Here is a 16,578-nt window from a genome sequence, read left to right as displayed (position 1 = left end):
CACTTCTGGCTCTCTTCTCCACTCGTTACCAAGCGCCTTGCGAAGCCCAAATCAGCTGCATCAAAATCAACGTTTTTGTGAACTACATATACAGTATGATGATCAGAGTGATATAGGTGTCATCAATATGAATAACTGTGGGCCTTGCTTGGGCAAATCTCCTGGCCCCGGCAACCACACTTCGAAGTTCTGCCAGCTTAAGGCAGTTGAAATTAACTAGCTGCTGGCTTAGAACTCTGTCGTTTACCCGCCTACCTCCCTAGGAGAACGTAAGTGCTGGAGTCAAATATGTCAGTTCCAAACACTGTCCCTCGATAGAGACAGCGCGCAGACAACATATATGGACAGTACAAAAGGATTGGCTCTGGCAAGGTTGACCACTCAGCAAACTCCAAAACTATATCTTACCTGTTCGATGACTTCTGACGGGTAGATTCCCAGCGCTCTCATAATGGTTGGCTAGCTCATCAACGCGACGTCAACAGCGTGGGCAGTCGCTAGGTACCCCCTCACCAATGTTCTTGTTTGCTTAATGATCTTGTACAATGCTTGGATTTCGTGCCCTCGCGTGTACCTATGCGTCATCGCCCCTCAGCCAATCTCTGCCAACCTCAACTATCAGATCAATAATCGCTTAGGGCCAGGTTTTGTCAAGACCTGTTCAGCGCTAAGGCCCATTGATGAGCGACTTGCTTGCTCTGGATGTAATGGTCAGTACGAGTAAACCACAGCCATAATAACGTCTATGAAGATATATAAATTAGTACTGTATACGTACTAGTCACGTAGCATACGTAGTTTGTATGACGGTGAATCCCTCCGATTACCAGACGAAGCTGAATAACTCAAGTACTGATTCAAATGGAATCAGCGCCATCGAGTGCGGGTACGGTAAGAAGCATGCTCACCTGGGCAGCTGAAGCAGGTAAGGCTGCGGGTTTGTCACCGACTCGACGGTGGGGCGCGTCTCGCACGTCCCGTTATTGATGCACTGGGCAATCGCATTTCCCGCATCCACGCCCTCGTAGTAGGCCCCGTGCAGGAAACCTGTACAATATCGACGGCATGAGCTTTAGTACGATTGATCCACGATTTGATTGACAACTTACCATAGTACTTCAAACTGGTCGCCTCGCCCGCGAACCATAACCGTTCGCCGACTGACGCCCGTAGATCCTCCGCGTGGCCGTTAACGAATGACGGTGGCCAGTTGGAGTATGATCCTCTAAATAGCGGGTCTAGGCTCCACCGGGGGTAGTGGAAGGCTAGGGGCTCAGGAATGGTCACGTTCGGATACATGCTGCGAAGGACACCGACAATTTCCTCCTTCACTTGGTCATCCGTCAACAGGTTGCAGCGAAGAGCAAAGTCTCCCTATAGGTGCCTTGTCAGGGTTCGAACACAAAATAGCGGGAGATAAAAACATACTGTAACGGTGACGAAGAGGATACCCGAGCCAGGGAAGAACTTGGGGTGGTCCAGACTCTGCCAGACAGGATACCGTCCTCGTTCAGGGTCAGCGTAGACGGCCACCTATGTATAGACCAGTAAGCTTTCATCATGATATATACAGAGCTTGACTTACCTCAGTGTCAAACCAGAAATGCTCCGGGAATTGGAGGAATATCTTGGTATAAGTAGCCTAAGACGATCATTAATCCATGCATCATATCCCAGTTATTGGCCACCACCTACCATCCGGACGCTATTAATAGCCTCCTCCTTCCACGCTGGCAAAGCAGGCTTGAAGATTACATCCTGGTGTTGCAAGACACCGACGCTGAACGTGCAGATGACATAGTCTGCAGTCAGCGTCGCGCCGTCAGTAGTGGTAACGGCGACGCCAGTGTCGTTGTATGCGATGGTCTTGACGGTGCTGTTAAGGAGGACCTGCTGAGGCTGAACGAACTGCTCAGCCTCGTGTTGAATGATGACCTTGTACCCGCGTTGGTCAACGCACAGCAAGTTGTCTTCAGAAAAGCCGCCTTCTTCCGGGACGTAAGTGAGGTTATTATTCTAAGAGTAGACATTAACGTCCGTTCCCTTCCCTCAAAAGGAGAAACACACCCAAGCAGAAGCGATCCAAGATGTCTGGGCTGGTGTCTGGTGGCGAGCGCATGAGCAATCTTCAATAACACACAAAGCCGACCAGCTCACCTGTGCATCTGTTGCGAGTAATCTGATCAGATATTTTTGACCAAAGACACTTATAAATGAGATCATGACGTACATTCCTACGCGAAAGGTGTAGCAGATCAAAAGAATGGTGCACTACAGTCAAGTGAAGTTACGCACAAAGTCAACTTGCCAGTATTCGGAGGCAGCCTCCTGCGGCGTTTGAGCCTGTTCATTGATCATCGAGTATCCCGAGAACAAACTCATGTCGACTTGCTGGTTGGCGACGCGAGCACCTACATCGCATCCCGTCAGCGTACTACTTCCCGCCGAGGAGTATAAACCTCACTCACCAGCAACAACGATAGCATTGTCAAATGCGTCAACCGCATTGTTGAACACGTCTGTATAATTGTTGTACCCCGTCCAGTCGTACGTCAATACGTCATCGTACAGGTCGTTGTTCACCGCCGTGAGGTTCGCCTTCTGAGCGAGCGTCAGGATTGGGTTAGGCGTCCCACCCTTGACCACCGTGCCCTGGATCCAGTTGGGCCCCAGCTCGACCGTGTACTGCTTACCCGGGATGCCAAATGTGTAGTTCTGCATTCGCCCACCGAGCTCGTGTCGCGCCTCGACGATCGCGTAGTCCTCGATGCCGTTCGTGTGAAGGCTGTGCGCCGCCATCACGCCCGCAACGCCGCCACCGAGGATGAGGACCTTGTAATGTTTGGCGCTGCTGGCTTCGTTGTCGTTCGCGGCAGGAGATTGAGCGAAGACAACAGACGTGTTGAGAAGCGTAAGTGCCGTCAAGACGAGGCCAAGAAGACCGCTCAAAGAAGCGGAAGGCATAGCAGTAGGACGGCTGAGACTCCTGGGGAGCCGAAGAGGGCGGGGCACTCATCCTTTCATTTTCCAGGTTATATATGTAGGGTCATGCGGCGAGCGTCAATTATAGTTGAGACGCTCTAGGTCCCCCTCCCACAGGGACACGAAGTAGCTTCTCGAGCAGGTGGGCTACCTTATCGGCAGAATGATGGAAGAGACGCGAGACGCGTGGGGCCCGAACCGATGTCCGTAGCCACGGTGGGATGTTGCCAATATTGCATCAACCGGAACATGGCCTTTTCGACATTCTGACAGCCGCAACGCAGGATCGACATCGTAGAACATTGACAATATGTATTAAATCTTCAGCCATGTGATGAAACCGGCCACCTGGACAAAGCAAATTATCATAAAGAGATCGGAACGCGCAATTCACTCTCAGCTGTTCTCTGTTGCTATCTCATCCGTCCTTGGGGGCAGCAGTATCATAGCAAAACATACCATTGAGTTTGCAATTACAGCTTCTAGGAACATACACCTCCATGGGAGGGACAGTCGCCAATTTCAGTCCCGTCCCAGGAAACTAACCAAGGCATACCTGATTACACATTATCAGGATAACACATACATGGACAAATGAACAAAGACGCACTTTCCGCTGACCCTCCAGCGTTCGCCCTTCTCGTCCAGTGCCCTTGCAACCTCTTCTGAAACACCTACCGCAACATCCGCCTTGTTCGTCCGGAGACTTAGGATGGGGAATGATCCGGCGAGAGGTCCTGATAGAATCACCAACGGGCTCGCTCATATCGCGTGTCAAATAAGCAAATTAATTTGGTCCATACCAATAGCATCTTTGAAAGGCGTTGACACGGGCCATTGCGTATCTCCAGTGAGCCTAGCATCTATTAAGCCACTTTGAAACGTGGACGACTCTTCGTGGTGGACGTACTTTCGGTAGCTTAGGAGCAATGAAAGCCAATCGACGGTTTAGTCATCCGCACTCAAAGTTCGACAGGAACTCACTTCAGATCGCCCTGGACGATAATTATCAGCACCTCTTCGCTGAAGACACGCTAAACCCCACCTTGAAAATGACGAGCTCACTCTTCGATAGCCAGTCCCAAGCCTTGGGCCCTTGCGCTTCCATGTTCCAGTAGGGCCAAGGTGCAGTCCAATACTTAGTCATTTGGATGAAGTCTTCGTTACTATCTCTCATCCTTGTAGCCAGGGTAAATGTCCCATCTTCAATGTACTTCTTCCAACGAGAAACCATACGTGCAAGATTCTCCTTCGCCTCTAAAGATGGTGCATGTGCAAAGAACGCGTCCGCCTCCATGGACTTGATAGTCTCGTCAAAATCGGCGGGATTTACGTCGGACACAAACCATGGCATAAGCTTCGGGCTAAAATGGTCTGCGTAAGAAAGATCCTATGCGCCGCCACCACACATGGCTTACTGGAAGATGATCTTGGAAAAGTATGGCGTGTAAGTAACAAAGAAGTCGGCGAGGACGAAATCGGTAAAAAGCTTCGCAAAGTTGAGCTAGACGCCACGGGAACGTGGGCATGGCTTCATACCTCAAATCCGGCTGTGCCAGCAGCGGTTAATTTCTTCAGAAGTATAATGATGTAGGACCACATACAATTGTCCAAAACTATATCGCAACGTCCACCTTTGAGTTTGCTGATATGTTCCCAAGCCTCATCCTGATTATCGAGCAGAATGAACTCCTTTCGCGCCTGCTGTGCCTCCTTACCCACTGTCTGCAGTCGTTCAATATCCTCATGGGACATGTGAGTGAGGAGGGACAGGTCCTGACAATTTGCATGAGACTTGTTGGCCCCCGATCGTACAACTGACTTACAGTCGCATTCCCCCTGTGACTCAATGCTCAGCTTTCGTTCCACAACGCGAGGCTTTTTGCGTACCAAAGGCACATCTGGATCATTTCCCGGTAGAGAGCTTGCAGCTTCTCCGGATCATTCTTCAGAATGTCCTTCTCTTTTTCGATCTGATCCATAGTGGAAGCGATCTCTGTAGTAGAGAGCGTGAAGCCAAATATTGGATGTAGGCATCAGAGGATCATCGCTCACGAAATACTGCAGCTCCACTGTTCTTGAATGTCTCATTCTTTTGAGCGAAGAAAGGATCAAACCCGCGCCAATGCTTCGTCTGATTGAAGTATGAACGCAGTAGTCGATAACTGCAGAGGGTGTTCAGTGTTTATCGCCGTTCAGAGCTTTGTCTCTCACAGGTGGCATCTTTAGACAGAGTGTAGTCAGGATAGAAGGCGATGACAGCGAGAACAATAACAGACGTACTCAGCAAATAACCAGGGTGCGGTGAACCAAGTGTTCCGCGAGCTCTGAGCCAACCGCTCTAGGTCTGCGTTGTATTCAGCAACATACATATCGCCATCCTCGGGCACTTTCCTGTTCGGCAATTGCGCAACAAATTTGGAGGTCAGCACTAACATTGAAATAATGACATGCATATGCCACTTACTCAAGAGGGTAATCTCTAGCCATCTCATATTTCAAACGACTAATAGTCTCAATTATCTTCTTCCCCTCGTTTATGTTCTCGGTGATATTCTGAGGGGCTTTTTCGCTGCTGTTTTGAATTTCAATTGTCATGTCGTGAAGCAAGTGGTGGACGTGATCAATAACGCTGGTCAAAATGACAGGCCATCGCTTGAGGACAGACTCATAACTTGAGTACAATAACTTTCAACCGGGATTGCAGCGATCTGATTTTGTAAGACGACGCACGAAAACCTGATTGGGATCTCATTAGTCCTATGAAGCCTGCATGAGTGAGGCCGGAAGGCCGACGCGAACTCACCCAGACTTATCAATAGGATCGCAAGGAGGATAGGGTGCTTCATACAACTCTGACATGATGACGAAGTGGGATCAGGTTCCTCAACTCTGCCTGATTGGTAGTTCGATGCAACAAAGCGGATGAGGGTCTTGGCCGTCCGAAGCAAGTCCGAAGAGCGATAAGGCTTTAAACACGTTCGATCACCTTGTACGGGCCGGAAAGTTTAGCGCTTAGCAGACGCGCTCAGGGTCACATGCTTTGACAAACCTATCGTGTGACCACGAGGCACGTCGTGTTTTTATCTGCGACCAGACCTTTATCTTCTCCTCAAGGGACCTTTCAGCTCTTCCAACCGACACCCCTCAGTTTCCTCTAAATTGTTCATAGCGAACTTCCAACATTTTGGCGTGTTACGTCTCGTTACTCCCACCATCCTCGAGCTCAAGAACGAGCTTAATCCGACCCTTGCAACTTGAAGCTGCTCGCAAGTACGCGGCCGCTGCGCGGTCTATCGGCGGGTCGAATATCCAATTCTCTGAAAATACCAAAATATTGAGCATTAGAGGGTATCGCTCTACAACCAAGTGGCTTGTATGACAACATAGGTGATATCGAGGTCTAAATTTTAATTTGCTTTGGCCAAGTAGGCCTGGTATGCCTTCGGGGTAAACGATTTCTTTCGAGAAATTATCAGCTCAATGGAGAGGATCCCAGCCTACTCTAATGTCTTACCTGAGAGAACGCATGTATTTGTGCGATCTCGTTCTTCAGAGCTTCGTTGACTAGCATATCCGTTCACTCATGGCTGTTTCTGTGCAATCCAGGGCACTCACTCATTCTATGTCTGGCCAGTACGGTCTTCCCTTCGAACGCCTGTGCAAACAAACTTTGAGTTAGAGTGACGTATCTCAGCGCACGTTGTGCGCTCCAGTACAACGGTACATGCCTCGCTCACGATGAGTACCGCATAACTGTTCCCACACCCACTCGACTGGTCTTCAATCTCAAGATGAGCGACCGGAAACGCTTCTTTGATTGCTCTGTCAAGATCTTCTGCTTTCACGGGCATGATGGGGAGCAAGAACCGGGAAGGACGCTTCGATGACGAGGTGGACAATATCTAAGGAGATTCAAGCTTCAAGGGTGGATTATAAATATAAGAAGTGGGCAGTCGGCCGAGAAAGTCATCTGATAAGATTGGCGACGTTACCACGGTCGGCGCCCAAGAGCTTCCGCGCCGATGAGATCATTCCCCCTATTATCTCTTCCACCCCCTACTCCCGCAACAGGTTTTGTCACTAGATGACCATAACTTACGAGTCTCTCGCTCTTGCAGCATTTTACTACCCTGCAATTGACAACCACGCCCATCCATTCCTAACAGCTTCGCAGCGTTCTGCTTTTGACTTCGAGGGGCTTATCTCTGAAGCTCAGGGTGATGCCTTGAAAGACTCTGTTTATACACTCGCGTGTTTTCGAGCTGCCGCTGAGCTCGGCAACCTCTATGGAATGGAGGAAGACGATGTTTCCTGGGAAGCTGTCAAGGAGAAACGAGCAAGCCTAGATTATGACGAACTTTGTGCCATCAATATGAAACCCACAGGCATTCAGTGCATCCTGATTGACGATGGACTGGGAGGCGTAAACGAGCTTGCAGAGAGTTACTCATGGCATGACAGATTCACGACAAGCCCGACAAAACGCATAGTGAGGGTGGAGGTGGTAGCGCAGGTGCAACATATCTGAGGCTCCTTAGTGCCGGGCATTGACCGTCGATATACAGAATACCTTAGAGCAACTGGTTGAGCAGTACAATGCATCCCCACTTTCTACGGACGTATTATGCGATGCATTCTCTTCCAGATTTTTTGAAAGCATCAAAGCTAGTGCGAAGGACCCTGAAGTTGCAGGCTTCAAGTCTGTAGCCTGTTACAGGTAAGCAAACCCTAGATGTTAAAATATATCGCCGAACCTACCATGATACAACAGAACTGGCTTGGATATATCATTAAACTGCACCTCAGAAGAAATCCAAAATGCCTTCGCAGAGGCCACAGACGGTGTTCGCCCTGGAGATAAGATTCGTTTGTCAACCAAGGTGCTCAACGACTATCTTGTGCGAATAGTTCTCGAGATTGCCGGGCAATACAAAAAACCTGGTTAGTCAATACTTGTTTCGTAATATCTCTCAGCTAATCAGACACCTCTCTAGTTCAATTCCATACAGGTCTGTCGAAATCTGAGTTGCTCAAAAATGTTTCTTACTAGCCATCGCCAGGTCTTGGAGACAATGACATTAAGCTCGTGAAATCATCACCCGCTCATATGCAACCCATCATCGAGGCATATCCTGACACTACCTTCGTTCTTCTTCACTCGAGTTATCCCTACACTCAGGACGCCGGGTACTTGGCCGCGGTATACAAAAATGCGTATCTTGACTTCGGGGAAATATTCCCGTTCTTGTCTGGGGATGGTCAGAGGGCGGTTATCCGCCAGGTTCTCGAGTTATCTCCTGCGAACAAGATCTTGTGGTCCAGTACGTATCATCATGTTGACCGAGGTGGGATTAATTGCTAAGTTAGGATAGCCGACGGCCATTGGTGGCCAGAGTCTTTCTACTTAGGGGTGAAGCAGTCTCGTGAGGCATTATACGAGGTACGTATAGCCTGCTTACCCGATCCCTGCACTAACTTTGTTCCCTCAGGTCTTAGCTGAGAGCGTTCGCCGGGAAGAGCTTACCGAAACGCAGGCTGTCGCGATTGTCCAAATGGCATTATTTGAGAATTCCAACAGAATTTACGGCTTGGGTTTACAACCCAACTTATCCATTCTCGGCTGATCTTATATAACAGTAAAAATATACATGTATATGAGCATGATATGTTCCTTCTCAAGGTCTTACGGGCAAGAGATAGACTCAATGTTAATGTTGAGGTTGCCTTGCTGAAGGACGCAAAAAGTCAGGGAGTTATTTAGGTGAGAACTGTTGGTCCACTCACGTAAGACGAAAGCGCGCTACGAGCCGATGTCGCGATATCGAAAGCATTGACACCAGGCGCCTCGCAGCACTCCTTCGGGTTGATGTTCTGAATGGATATGAGCCTTGCCTGATTTTAAAGGGAATAACGATCACTTACGCCGCCGAACTGGGAAGTCTTGCAGTAATTCTCGGGGTGTTCAGACGGGCATCTATGGGGGACGATTCATCAGCGGGCTGCGCAGACAACAGGGAGGAGCCGAGAGACACTCACGCATCGATAACCTTGACGACGATGCTTTGACCAGAGCAAGAACCAGAGGTTTCTCCATCCAAAGAACTGGCACCTGAAACCGTTGAGTAATTTTTATCTGGCCGGTTCACGAGAAATAAGCTTACAGCTTATGGAGAAGCACTATTGTGATGGTGTTAAATTTCATGTGCATTAACTTGATGAAAAGTGAGCTTACCAAACCACACTGGCCTTCACCAGCGCAAGAAGCTGTCAATCAAAACCGTAAGTGCATGTATAAACATGCAGACTCTTCTCCTACTCACGTCCAGTGCAGTCATTGCACCCGCCGGAACCATTGCTGTTACAGAATTCATAAACAAACGATAACGCAACTATTCGCCATTGCCTTACCACTTGCTGCCGTCAATGCTGCCGGCGCACTTGGGTCCCGTCCAGAGAGGAGACAAGTCGCCCAATGCAGCTGCGTAAATACCGTTGCCTTGGTCATTTGAAGAGCCAAAGCCTGAGCATGCGACACCGCCCTGGGAGTCGTACTGGCCAGCAGGTCTAGTCAGTGAACTAGACAAATGCGCATGAGCACAACGGTAACGCTTGAGCACTTACGTCGTTGAAGGTCGTGACACCAGAGTCACCCTTGGCAAGCAGGGCAGACGCAAGAAGGAAAGGGAGGGCTGCAAAGAACATATTGTGATGTTGCTGGTATATTTGAAGGCTGTTGGGACACTGGTATCGTGCAATGACCTCAAGCCTCTTTATACCTGCAAAACTGAGGTGAACTGTCGTCCGGCTGTAACATGAGCGTAATGTGCCGGTATGCTGGAGCCGCGGATGGGCTTCGAGTGCCTTTCCAGCGATAACGAGCGGATCAATAGAGTGCAGGTGCGTTGCCTTGCATTACACTACATATCATAGGTTACACTCACAGAATGACAGTCAACGACAGTGAGTGACGTCGCTTGGTCGTAAATGAATCTAGCGTGGCCGAGGATCACAAGCAGGAAGTTCGGTGAACTGAGATGACTTGAGATGACTTGCGATGATCTGCGCTAGCCTACATGGTCGCCTTGTGACACATGATCCATGTATCATCACTTTACCCCACAGGATTATCCGGGCCAACGTATGTCGATATGCAACAAGGTGCAAGAGGCCCTGACACAGGTGGAGACTTTTGATCGTGCCCACCGACCTTTATCCGCAGAAGATCAGATGTCTGTTTGCCACGTGGTGGGCTATGTTAAGGAAGCACGATCGCAGCAGGTGAGCATGAGTCTCAGTCCGGGGTAGACAATCGGGAAAAGTACAAGCATGGTACTAGACATTACTCAAGTTGTAAACTGTCAAACAGTCACAATGTTTCTCATGAGTGTTATTACCCCGGAAAGACTTGACAATATACAATGGCGACCCAGCTTTAAGTTATGGATGCCTCTTAACTAATCTTCCCACTCTTCTTCTCCGTCCAGGAATTCAGCGCCGAGGGATTTTGCCGTTGCAAGTGCCAGTTCCTCTTTGCGTTGAGCAAAACCCATCAGAGATATGAGAATATCTATTTGACCTGTAAGACGTATTAAATCAGTTAATTGTTATCTCAATGCTTTGAGTATGAAGGATAGATGCACCTTCCATGTAATGTTCCAGCATCTGCCTGGTTGCGGGACGAACATCCAAGGATGATACCCGAAACTCCGTCAACCTCAAAGCCATCGAGCCAATAGTGCCCCTCTCGATAGAACTGTTCGAGATTTGTAGAGCCAGCTGTGGCTCACTGTCTTGAAACAGTCCCTTCGATAATTTCATCTGTAACATTTCTTGCAAGAAATCTGCGGCGTCTAGCTCAGTTTGAAAAGCTGGGGTTTCCTCTGTGCGAACAGCTTCAAGCATTTCTTCCCATAAAGTTTCGGCCCCGCGGGCATTGCGACCGACTTCATGTTTCTTAGCTGAGCCACCGAGTTGGAGTACAATGGTATCGTCAGGATTGTTCGGGAGAGAGAAACCATAGCCAAGGATGAGCTCTGAGTTTGGTTTTGGACCATAGTTATTGTAAATTTCTTGTCCTTCGTTAAAAGCATCATGCGACACGATAGAGATGGTAGTCTCTGTGGATACTTCTGGTTCAGATGAGCGCCCAATGACCCAAGAGACAGGTTGGGCGCGGCGGTGATTTAAAGAGTCAAGCACCGGAAGCAGAATAGGATAATTGGTTGGCGAAGACTCTAGCGAAGGCGTTCGATCAAGTAAACTGGATGGGAAGGCCCTCGAAGAAAGATATGTAGCCGATGAATAGTACCAATTCTCCCTAGACAAGGGTGTCAGAAATGAGGAGCGATAGTTGAATAGACTAACAAATATGAAGAGGGACTCACCATTGGGAATAGCTCTGATTACCATCATTAATTCGAGCACTGAGCGACAGCTGTTGCATCAGGGGCTGACAGGTCTCCCATTCAAGTTTCAGCTGTTTTCTGCGATCTAGAACTGCCCCATGGATATTTGTACCAGCGAATGCCCTGAGTTCATCTTCTGAGAATTGCATCGGCGTCGTGAGCTTCCCGAACGATGGAAGGCAGTCTAGGTAAGGCTTATATCGTAAACATGCGGGGCGACTTGGACATGCGTCGTAAGTTTATTATAACTCCAAACGAATCGTTTGCTCACTTTTCATCTGGGTAAAGCCAGTGGAGGCATATATATGTACAGATCAGCTGCCTCTCGGACCATGACTCCAGTGAATGTGAGCTGGTCAGACTGTAGATAGCTCCGCGAGCCAAGGAGGGGGTGACGACTAATGAAGCAGGGATCGTTGCGACGCTGACGTCTGGTGGAAGGTTTGCTTGCGCGATTGCCGAGCATCCGGATTCGCCTGATTGGCTCACATAAGGTTGTTCGATGGTCGTTACAATATCTATCATGATGACATACCCTCCACTAGGGCAACGGATGGGTGAAAAATGCCTCCATTTTCAAAGAGCCACTCTTTAAGTGCAACAAATCTGTGGGACTCGGCCAAAGGTGTGACTGTCATCATGGAGATGTTGCAAGTTTTGGCGCCGATCGTATGGAAATTGACGCGGAGACGAAAGCTTGCCAGGTCCAAATTTAAACGCATATGCATGTCAAGGGTCATGTGACATGGCCGCGCTTCGCGAGCCTTCGCGTCGATGTAGCCCAATTTAGCATCTGTGGCTACTTCAAGCACCTCCAAGCACTACTCATCATCACTCATTTGCTCCCTGTTGCACATTTCTTCATTGCTATCGATAGAAGTGAACTGGTTTCAAGGTGCAGACTAGTCTTACACCAATCTATCTGACCTTTACTGGTTAAGAGTGTGGAAGTGCTCGGGCTCCCGCTATACCCCAAGATGCCGCCCGCCAACAACTTAGAAGAGCTACGAAGGAAGAGGGAGGACATCATTGACCTCACCTTGGTACCCTCCAAGGACCCTAACACATCAGCATCATTAAGCGGAAAGGTACGCACATCATGCCCAAATCTGCACATTGTAATGACCCGAGCATGATTTAACCCAGGCAAGCAGATTTCAGCCTGCAACAAACTCTACACCAACAACCTCGGCGTGTAAGATGATCCCTGACTTGATCTCAAGTTTCTCCGGACTTATGTCCATCTAGCACGCGCTTCCAAGTTCCAGGCCGGTGCTGCCTCTACAACCAGTGCTCCCGCAACCTCTGCATGTGAGAGCTGCTTGTATGTGCTGCGTAGTATCGAGCTCACTCTACTTGACAGTTCGTAGCAATGTGCCCAGACAATCGCTGCCTTCCTTTGCCACACCCAATTTCGGCAAAGGACTTCAGTCTGCGCCCTCCATCGAGCTTATTGAACCCCCTCCAGACGCATCATTTTCTAGCCGTCGCTCTTCTCAAAAACGGCATTCTTCTGTGTCTCCAGATTCGGGTCGGGCTAACTCACCGAAACGACTTAAGCAGCTTGCAATGCAGGAGAAAGAGAATATCGATACCATTGACACGTTTATCAACAATATCTCCAAAGGGAAAGGAAAACAGAAGGACAGGGATGAAGAATCTCGTCGGTCGCCGCTGCCGGTGAAAGTTCTATCAGGCCCAATGCATGCACCGGACCCAGCTGCGACCAACCGGGGTAGTGGTGAAGATGAGCTTAGCAAGGCGAATACATCGTTGGTCTCTATAGATTCTTCTGCTAATGCCGACATGCAGCGCTCCGTTGCTGATCTACTCAAGATGATGGTCAATAACTCAAATTTACGACACCACGTCATGAAACAAATGCTGCAGCATGAAAGGGCTACTGATGTCTACGACACCTCGTTTCTAGACAGTCTGATGTACGACAGCTACCGCTTGAGGATTTACCTATTGACTAACCGTCATCAGGACTCAGATAGAACAACGAAATTTACTTATCGAACGTGCGGTTGCGCAAGCAGAAAAGAATGCAAGCAAACCTTCTTCACAAGTTACCGGTAATGATATTCATCCCACCCCGCCTCGACCCCTCGTCCAAGAAATTTCGCATGATTTCTTTGATGATATTGAGATAGAGCCGCCAACGAAAGTGTCGGCGTCTTCTGGCTCTCAAACAGCTCACACGAGCTCTCCCTCTGCGTCCTATCCAGCATCTACTTCCACTCGCCAAGATCATACAGCCTCGCCATATTATTCGGAGATTATTTCAAATCTCAAGAATACTTTCAAGCTATCATCTTTCCGCACGAACCAGCTTGAGGCGATCACGGCTACATTAGACGGCAGGGATGTCTTCGTTCTCATGCCAACTGGAGGTGGAAAGAGTTTATGCTACCAGCTCCCCGCCATTTGCAAGACCGGAAAGACACAGGGAGTTACGATTGTCATCACACCGCTCCTGGCATTGATGACCGATCAAGTGATGGCGTTGAAGGCGAAGAACATTGACGCCGTCTCACTCAGTTCAGGTGCCTTTTGCGGAGAAACCACCCGCGACGTCGAGAGCCGACTCAGGAGGAAGGGTGCGCCAAAGCCGAGCTTGGTATACGTGACACCCGAGAGAATGCAAAACAGCAACTCTTTGCTATCTCTCTTGGACGAACTCAATGATTCAAAGCAGTTAGCACGCTTTGTTGTCGATGAAGCACACGTAATTCAATCTTGGGGTCGAGATTTTCGAGACGCGGTGAGTAACAAACCGTTCTTTGTACATCACGGGCAATACCGAACATATTCTAGTATAAGGAGCTTAATGTCCTTCGTAACAAATGGCCCAATGTTCCCATCATGGCACTTACTGCCACGGCAGATGAGACGGCAATCCGGGATATCACAACTCAACTCCAGTTGAAGGACGAAGTCAAGCTAATGCAATCTTTCAACCGGCCCAACCTAAGCTACACAGTACGCCCCAAGCCCAATAACAAGAAGCAAGCCACCCACGAAATAGCTACATTCATTAAATCGCGACATCCCAACAGCTCAGGCGTGGTGTACTGCTGGTCCCGCAATGATTGTGAGGAAGTCGCAAGTCAACTTCGCGACGACTTTGGCCTGTCAGCGCACTATTATCATGCTGGCATCGACACGGCTACGCGACCCGTTATTCAAAGCGACTGGCTCTCAGGCAAGTTCAAGATTGTCGTCGCAACAGTGAGTGGATATGCGCTCCGCTTTACCTTATCAAATGCTAACTTGATTTAGATCGCGTTTGGTATGGGCATAGACAAGCCTGACGGTAATTTGCTATCTACTTGCATGCAGTTCCCATATTGACAGAATCACAGTGCGGTTTGTCATCCACCATTCCTTGCCTAAGGATATGGACGGGTAAGAGTGTTTACCTCTTTTGCGAGGCGGATGACTGACATGTAAATAGGTATTATCAAGAGACGGGTAGAGCTGGACGTGACGGTCTTCAGTCGGACTGCGTACTTTGTATGTCTTGAGGTCAGCGTCGGTTGGCAATATCTAACTATTGTGACGCTTCAGTCTTTTCTAACAAAGACCTCATGGCGCGGTCAAGCATGGTTCAGAACGATAGTGAGAAGTCTGCTGAAGAAAAGGAACGCCAAGCTGCCGCCCTTCGAGCAGTAGCCACCTATTGCTCGAACGAGGTAGAATGTCGTCGGACCATGGTCCTTAGACACTTCGGCGAGAAGTTCGATCCCGCCAATTGCCACAAGCAGTGTGACAACTGTCGCAAGGATGGCGCGTCTGTCACCCAGGATCTCACTGCTTATGCGCAGAGAGTGATTGAGCTCCACAAACAGATGTCTGCTACAGGCTCCATGATCGCTACTGGGACTCTCAAGGCGGTTTTCAAGGGCCGAAACATCAAAGCGGTGCGGGAAGGCGGGTATCAGCAGCTCTCGTTGTGCGGTGCTGGGAAGGACCTCGATGCAGCTATACTCGATCGACTTATCGAGCATATGCTCCACAACACCAGCATTCTTCGCATTGAACGAGTTGCTAGAGGACAGTGGACCCAGAACTATGTGGAGGTAATTAATATCCTTGCTATTTATCACGCATTCTCGAGAGATTTTGACTCCTTCATTTGAAGCTGGGGGACCAGGCCGACGACTGTCTCAAAGGACGTCTTCAAGTCTGCCTGGCTTTCAGAGATGAAGACATTGGCTCCTCCAATCAAAGCTACTCTGGGTCATCCATCGGACGGCAGCGGCCAGCAAAGGCACCCGCCAGTGGTAGTACGCGGCCTAGGGAGTCCGTTGACGCGAACAACTCCTTCAACGAGGACGACCTTTACGATGACAACGACGGTGACCCGATTTCTGATTTTGAACCCATTAGGGAGGCACCAGATCCCCAGCTAATGGGCACTACATCATTGTCAAGAGTACCGTCCAATGCAAGTTTTGCTGCATCGAGGCCAGCTGAGCACGATAACACGGACATAGATGAGGAGCTTGTGCAACTGCGTGAGCTTCGTCAAAAGGTGTGTCCGTCTATAGTGTATGTTGCGCAGCTGCGCTTAAGTTTCGTAGTTTGCTGTCCAAAAAGGGGTCAATTGCGAAGAAATTTTCGAGGACTTCATTCTCGACAGCATGGCCGCAGTTCGTCCAAAATGTGAGTCTCTCCTGGCTGTTCTTCGGAAAGCGCTTATGAGTCCTCAGCTATTGATGAGCTGAAAGGATTGTTGTCGACTCTTTGCCCGAATGAAGAAGAAGCTCTAGTGAAGCTAGACCGGTATGGCAAGGGGTTTGTGAGGATATTTGCGCATGGCAGCAGGTAATCCACTAAATGGCCTCTGCCTTGATTAAGCTGCCATCTAATTGTCTCTAGTGATAGCTTAGCTGGCCTGAAATCCACCACGCCATTCCACAGTTCTCAACTGCATCGACAATATGACTATGCACCCTAGTAGTCATCTATATACACAGAGGCCATTATTTTAAATCTGGATTTTTGATCATTTTGTCATTGCAATATTGTCTTCCCCATTATTCTATCTGCAACGTCTAGTATAGAGACATCATCCGCTTCACATCACAGCACTAAATCATACCAACTAATTAGCGCGCCAATCCACCACTATAATTAGATGATAATCATGGTATAGACATGTAATCAACAATAGGCCTGC

At 49.0% G+C, this 16,578-nt stretch overlaps 7 protein-coding genes across 7 annotated transcripts; 2 read left to right on the top strand and 5 right to left on the bottom strand.

Moving 5' to 3' along the window:
* Positions 1-500: 500 nt before the first annotated feature.
* On the bottom strand, positions 501-2,996 carry CONPUDRAFT_84646 (amine oxidase). Its single transcript, XM_007774882.1, has 8 exons — positions 2,469-2,996; positions 2,296-2,411; positions 1,696-2,016; positions 1,586-1,642; positions 1,429-1,533; positions 1,110-1,374; positions 905-1,047; positions 501-852 (listed from the first exon to the last, which is right to left on the bottom strand). Exons 1-7 carry the CDS (start codon positions 2,962-2,964, stop codon positions 905-907), a joined length of 1,503 nt encoding a protein of 500 aa, XP_007773072.1. The 5' UTR covers positions 2,965-2,996; the 3' UTR covers positions 501-852.
* Positions 2,997-3,419: 423 nt separating this feature from the next.
* Positions 3,420-5,628, bottom strand: CONPUDRAFT_168507 (DUF89 domain-containing protein). The gene is made up of 15 exons (XM_007774881.1): positions 5,450-5,628; positions 5,266-5,376; positions 5,197-5,205; positions 5,038-5,147; positions 4,873-4,978; positions 4,809-4,821; positions 4,587-4,758; positions 4,522-4,532; positions 4,401-4,471; positions 4,028-4,346; positions 3,967-3,977; positions 3,893-3,901; positions 3,786-3,838; positions 3,593-3,719; positions 3,420-3,538 (listed from the first exon to the last, which is right to left on the bottom strand). Exons 1-15 carry the CDS (start codon positions 5,578-5,580, stop codon positions 3,505-3,507), a joined length of 1,287 nt encoding a protein of 428 aa, XP_007773071.1. The 5' UTR covers positions 5,581-5,628; the 3' UTR covers positions 3,420-3,504.
* Positions 5,629-6,487: 859 nt separating this feature from the next.
* Positions 6,488-6,836, bottom strand: CONPUDRAFT_63213 (bola-like protein; the record flags this gene model as incomplete). The annotated part of the gene is made up of 3 exons (XM_007774673.1): positions 6,488-6,549; positions 6,601-6,640; positions 6,705-6,836. The coding sequence occupies 3 exons, from the start codon at positions 6,834-6,836 to the stop codon at positions 6,488-6,490; spliced, it is 234 nt and encodes a 77-aa protein (XP_007772863.1).
* Positions 6,837-7,053: 217 nt separating this feature from the next.
* On the top strand, positions 7,054-8,609 carry CONPUDRAFT_139424 (amidohydrolase 2; the record flags this gene model as incomplete). The annotated part of the gene is made up of 7 exons (XM_007774880.1): positions 7,054-7,498; positions 7,551-7,702; positions 7,757-7,926; positions 7,980-7,994; positions 8,046-8,306; positions 8,358-8,425; positions 8,475-8,609. Exons 1-7 carry the CDS (start codon positions 7,070-7,072, stop codon positions 8,607-8,609), a joined length of 1,230 nt encoding a protein of 409 aa, XP_007773070.1. The 5' UTR covers positions 7,054-7,069.
* A 14-nt stretch (positions 8,610-8,623) lies between these two features.
* Positions 8,624-10,152, bottom strand: CONPUDRAFT_168505 (uncharacterized protein). Its single transcript, XM_007774879.1, has 9 exons — positions 9,607-10,152; positions 9,394-9,536; positions 9,306-9,340; positions 9,218-9,249; positions 9,147-9,162; positions 9,022-9,094; positions 8,908-8,959; positions 8,770-8,856; positions 8,624-8,713 (listed from the first exon to the last, which is right to left on the bottom strand). Exons 1-9 carry the CDS (start codon positions 9,685-9,687, stop codon positions 8,669-8,671), a joined length of 564 nt encoding a protein of 187 aa, XP_007773069.1. The 5' UTR covers positions 9,688-10,152; the 3' UTR covers positions 8,624-8,668.
* A 117-nt stretch (positions 10,153-10,269) lies between these two features.
* CONPUDRAFT_110324 (SET domain-containing protein) lies at positions 10,270-11,992 on the bottom strand. Its single transcript, XM_007774878.1, has 4 exons — positions 11,662-11,992; positions 11,370-11,609; positions 10,626-11,302; positions 10,270-10,561 (listed from the first exon to the last, which is right to left on the bottom strand). Exons 1-4 carry the CDS (start codon positions 11,913-11,915, stop codon positions 10,440-10,442), a joined length of 1,293 nt encoding a protein of 430 aa, XP_007773068.1. The 5' UTR covers positions 11,916-11,992; the 3' UTR covers positions 10,270-10,439.
* Positions 11,993-13,055: 1,063 nt separating this feature from the next.
* CONPUDRAFT_110321 (ATP-dependent DNA helicase) lies at positions 13,056-16,375 on the top strand. The gene is made up of 12 exons (XM_007774877.1): positions 13,056-13,151; positions 13,203-13,330; positions 13,380-14,157; positions 14,211-14,624; positions 14,676-14,709; positions 14,759-14,801; positions 14,851-14,909; positions 14,964-15,475; positions 15,538-15,930; positions 15,980-16,061; positions 16,109-16,223; positions 16,278-16,375. Exons 1-12 carry the CDS (start codon positions 13,092-13,094, stop codon positions 16,354-16,356), a joined length of 2,697 nt encoding a protein of 898 aa, XP_007773067.1. The 5' UTR covers positions 13,056-13,091; the 3' UTR covers positions 16,357-16,375.
* The last annotated feature ends 203 nt before the right edge of the window (positions 16,376-16,578 follow it).

This window comes from Coniophora puteana, assembly GCF_000271625.1.
Source record: "Coniophora puteana RWD-64-598 SS2 unplaced genomic scaffold CONPUscaffold_13, whole genome shotgun sequence".
NCBI classification, from domain to species: domain Eukaryota; kingdom Fungi; phylum Basidiomycota; class Agaricomycetes; order Boletales; family Coniophoraceae; genus Coniophora; species Coniophora puteana.
This window is presented reverse-complemented; position numbering and strand designations above follow the sequence as displayed.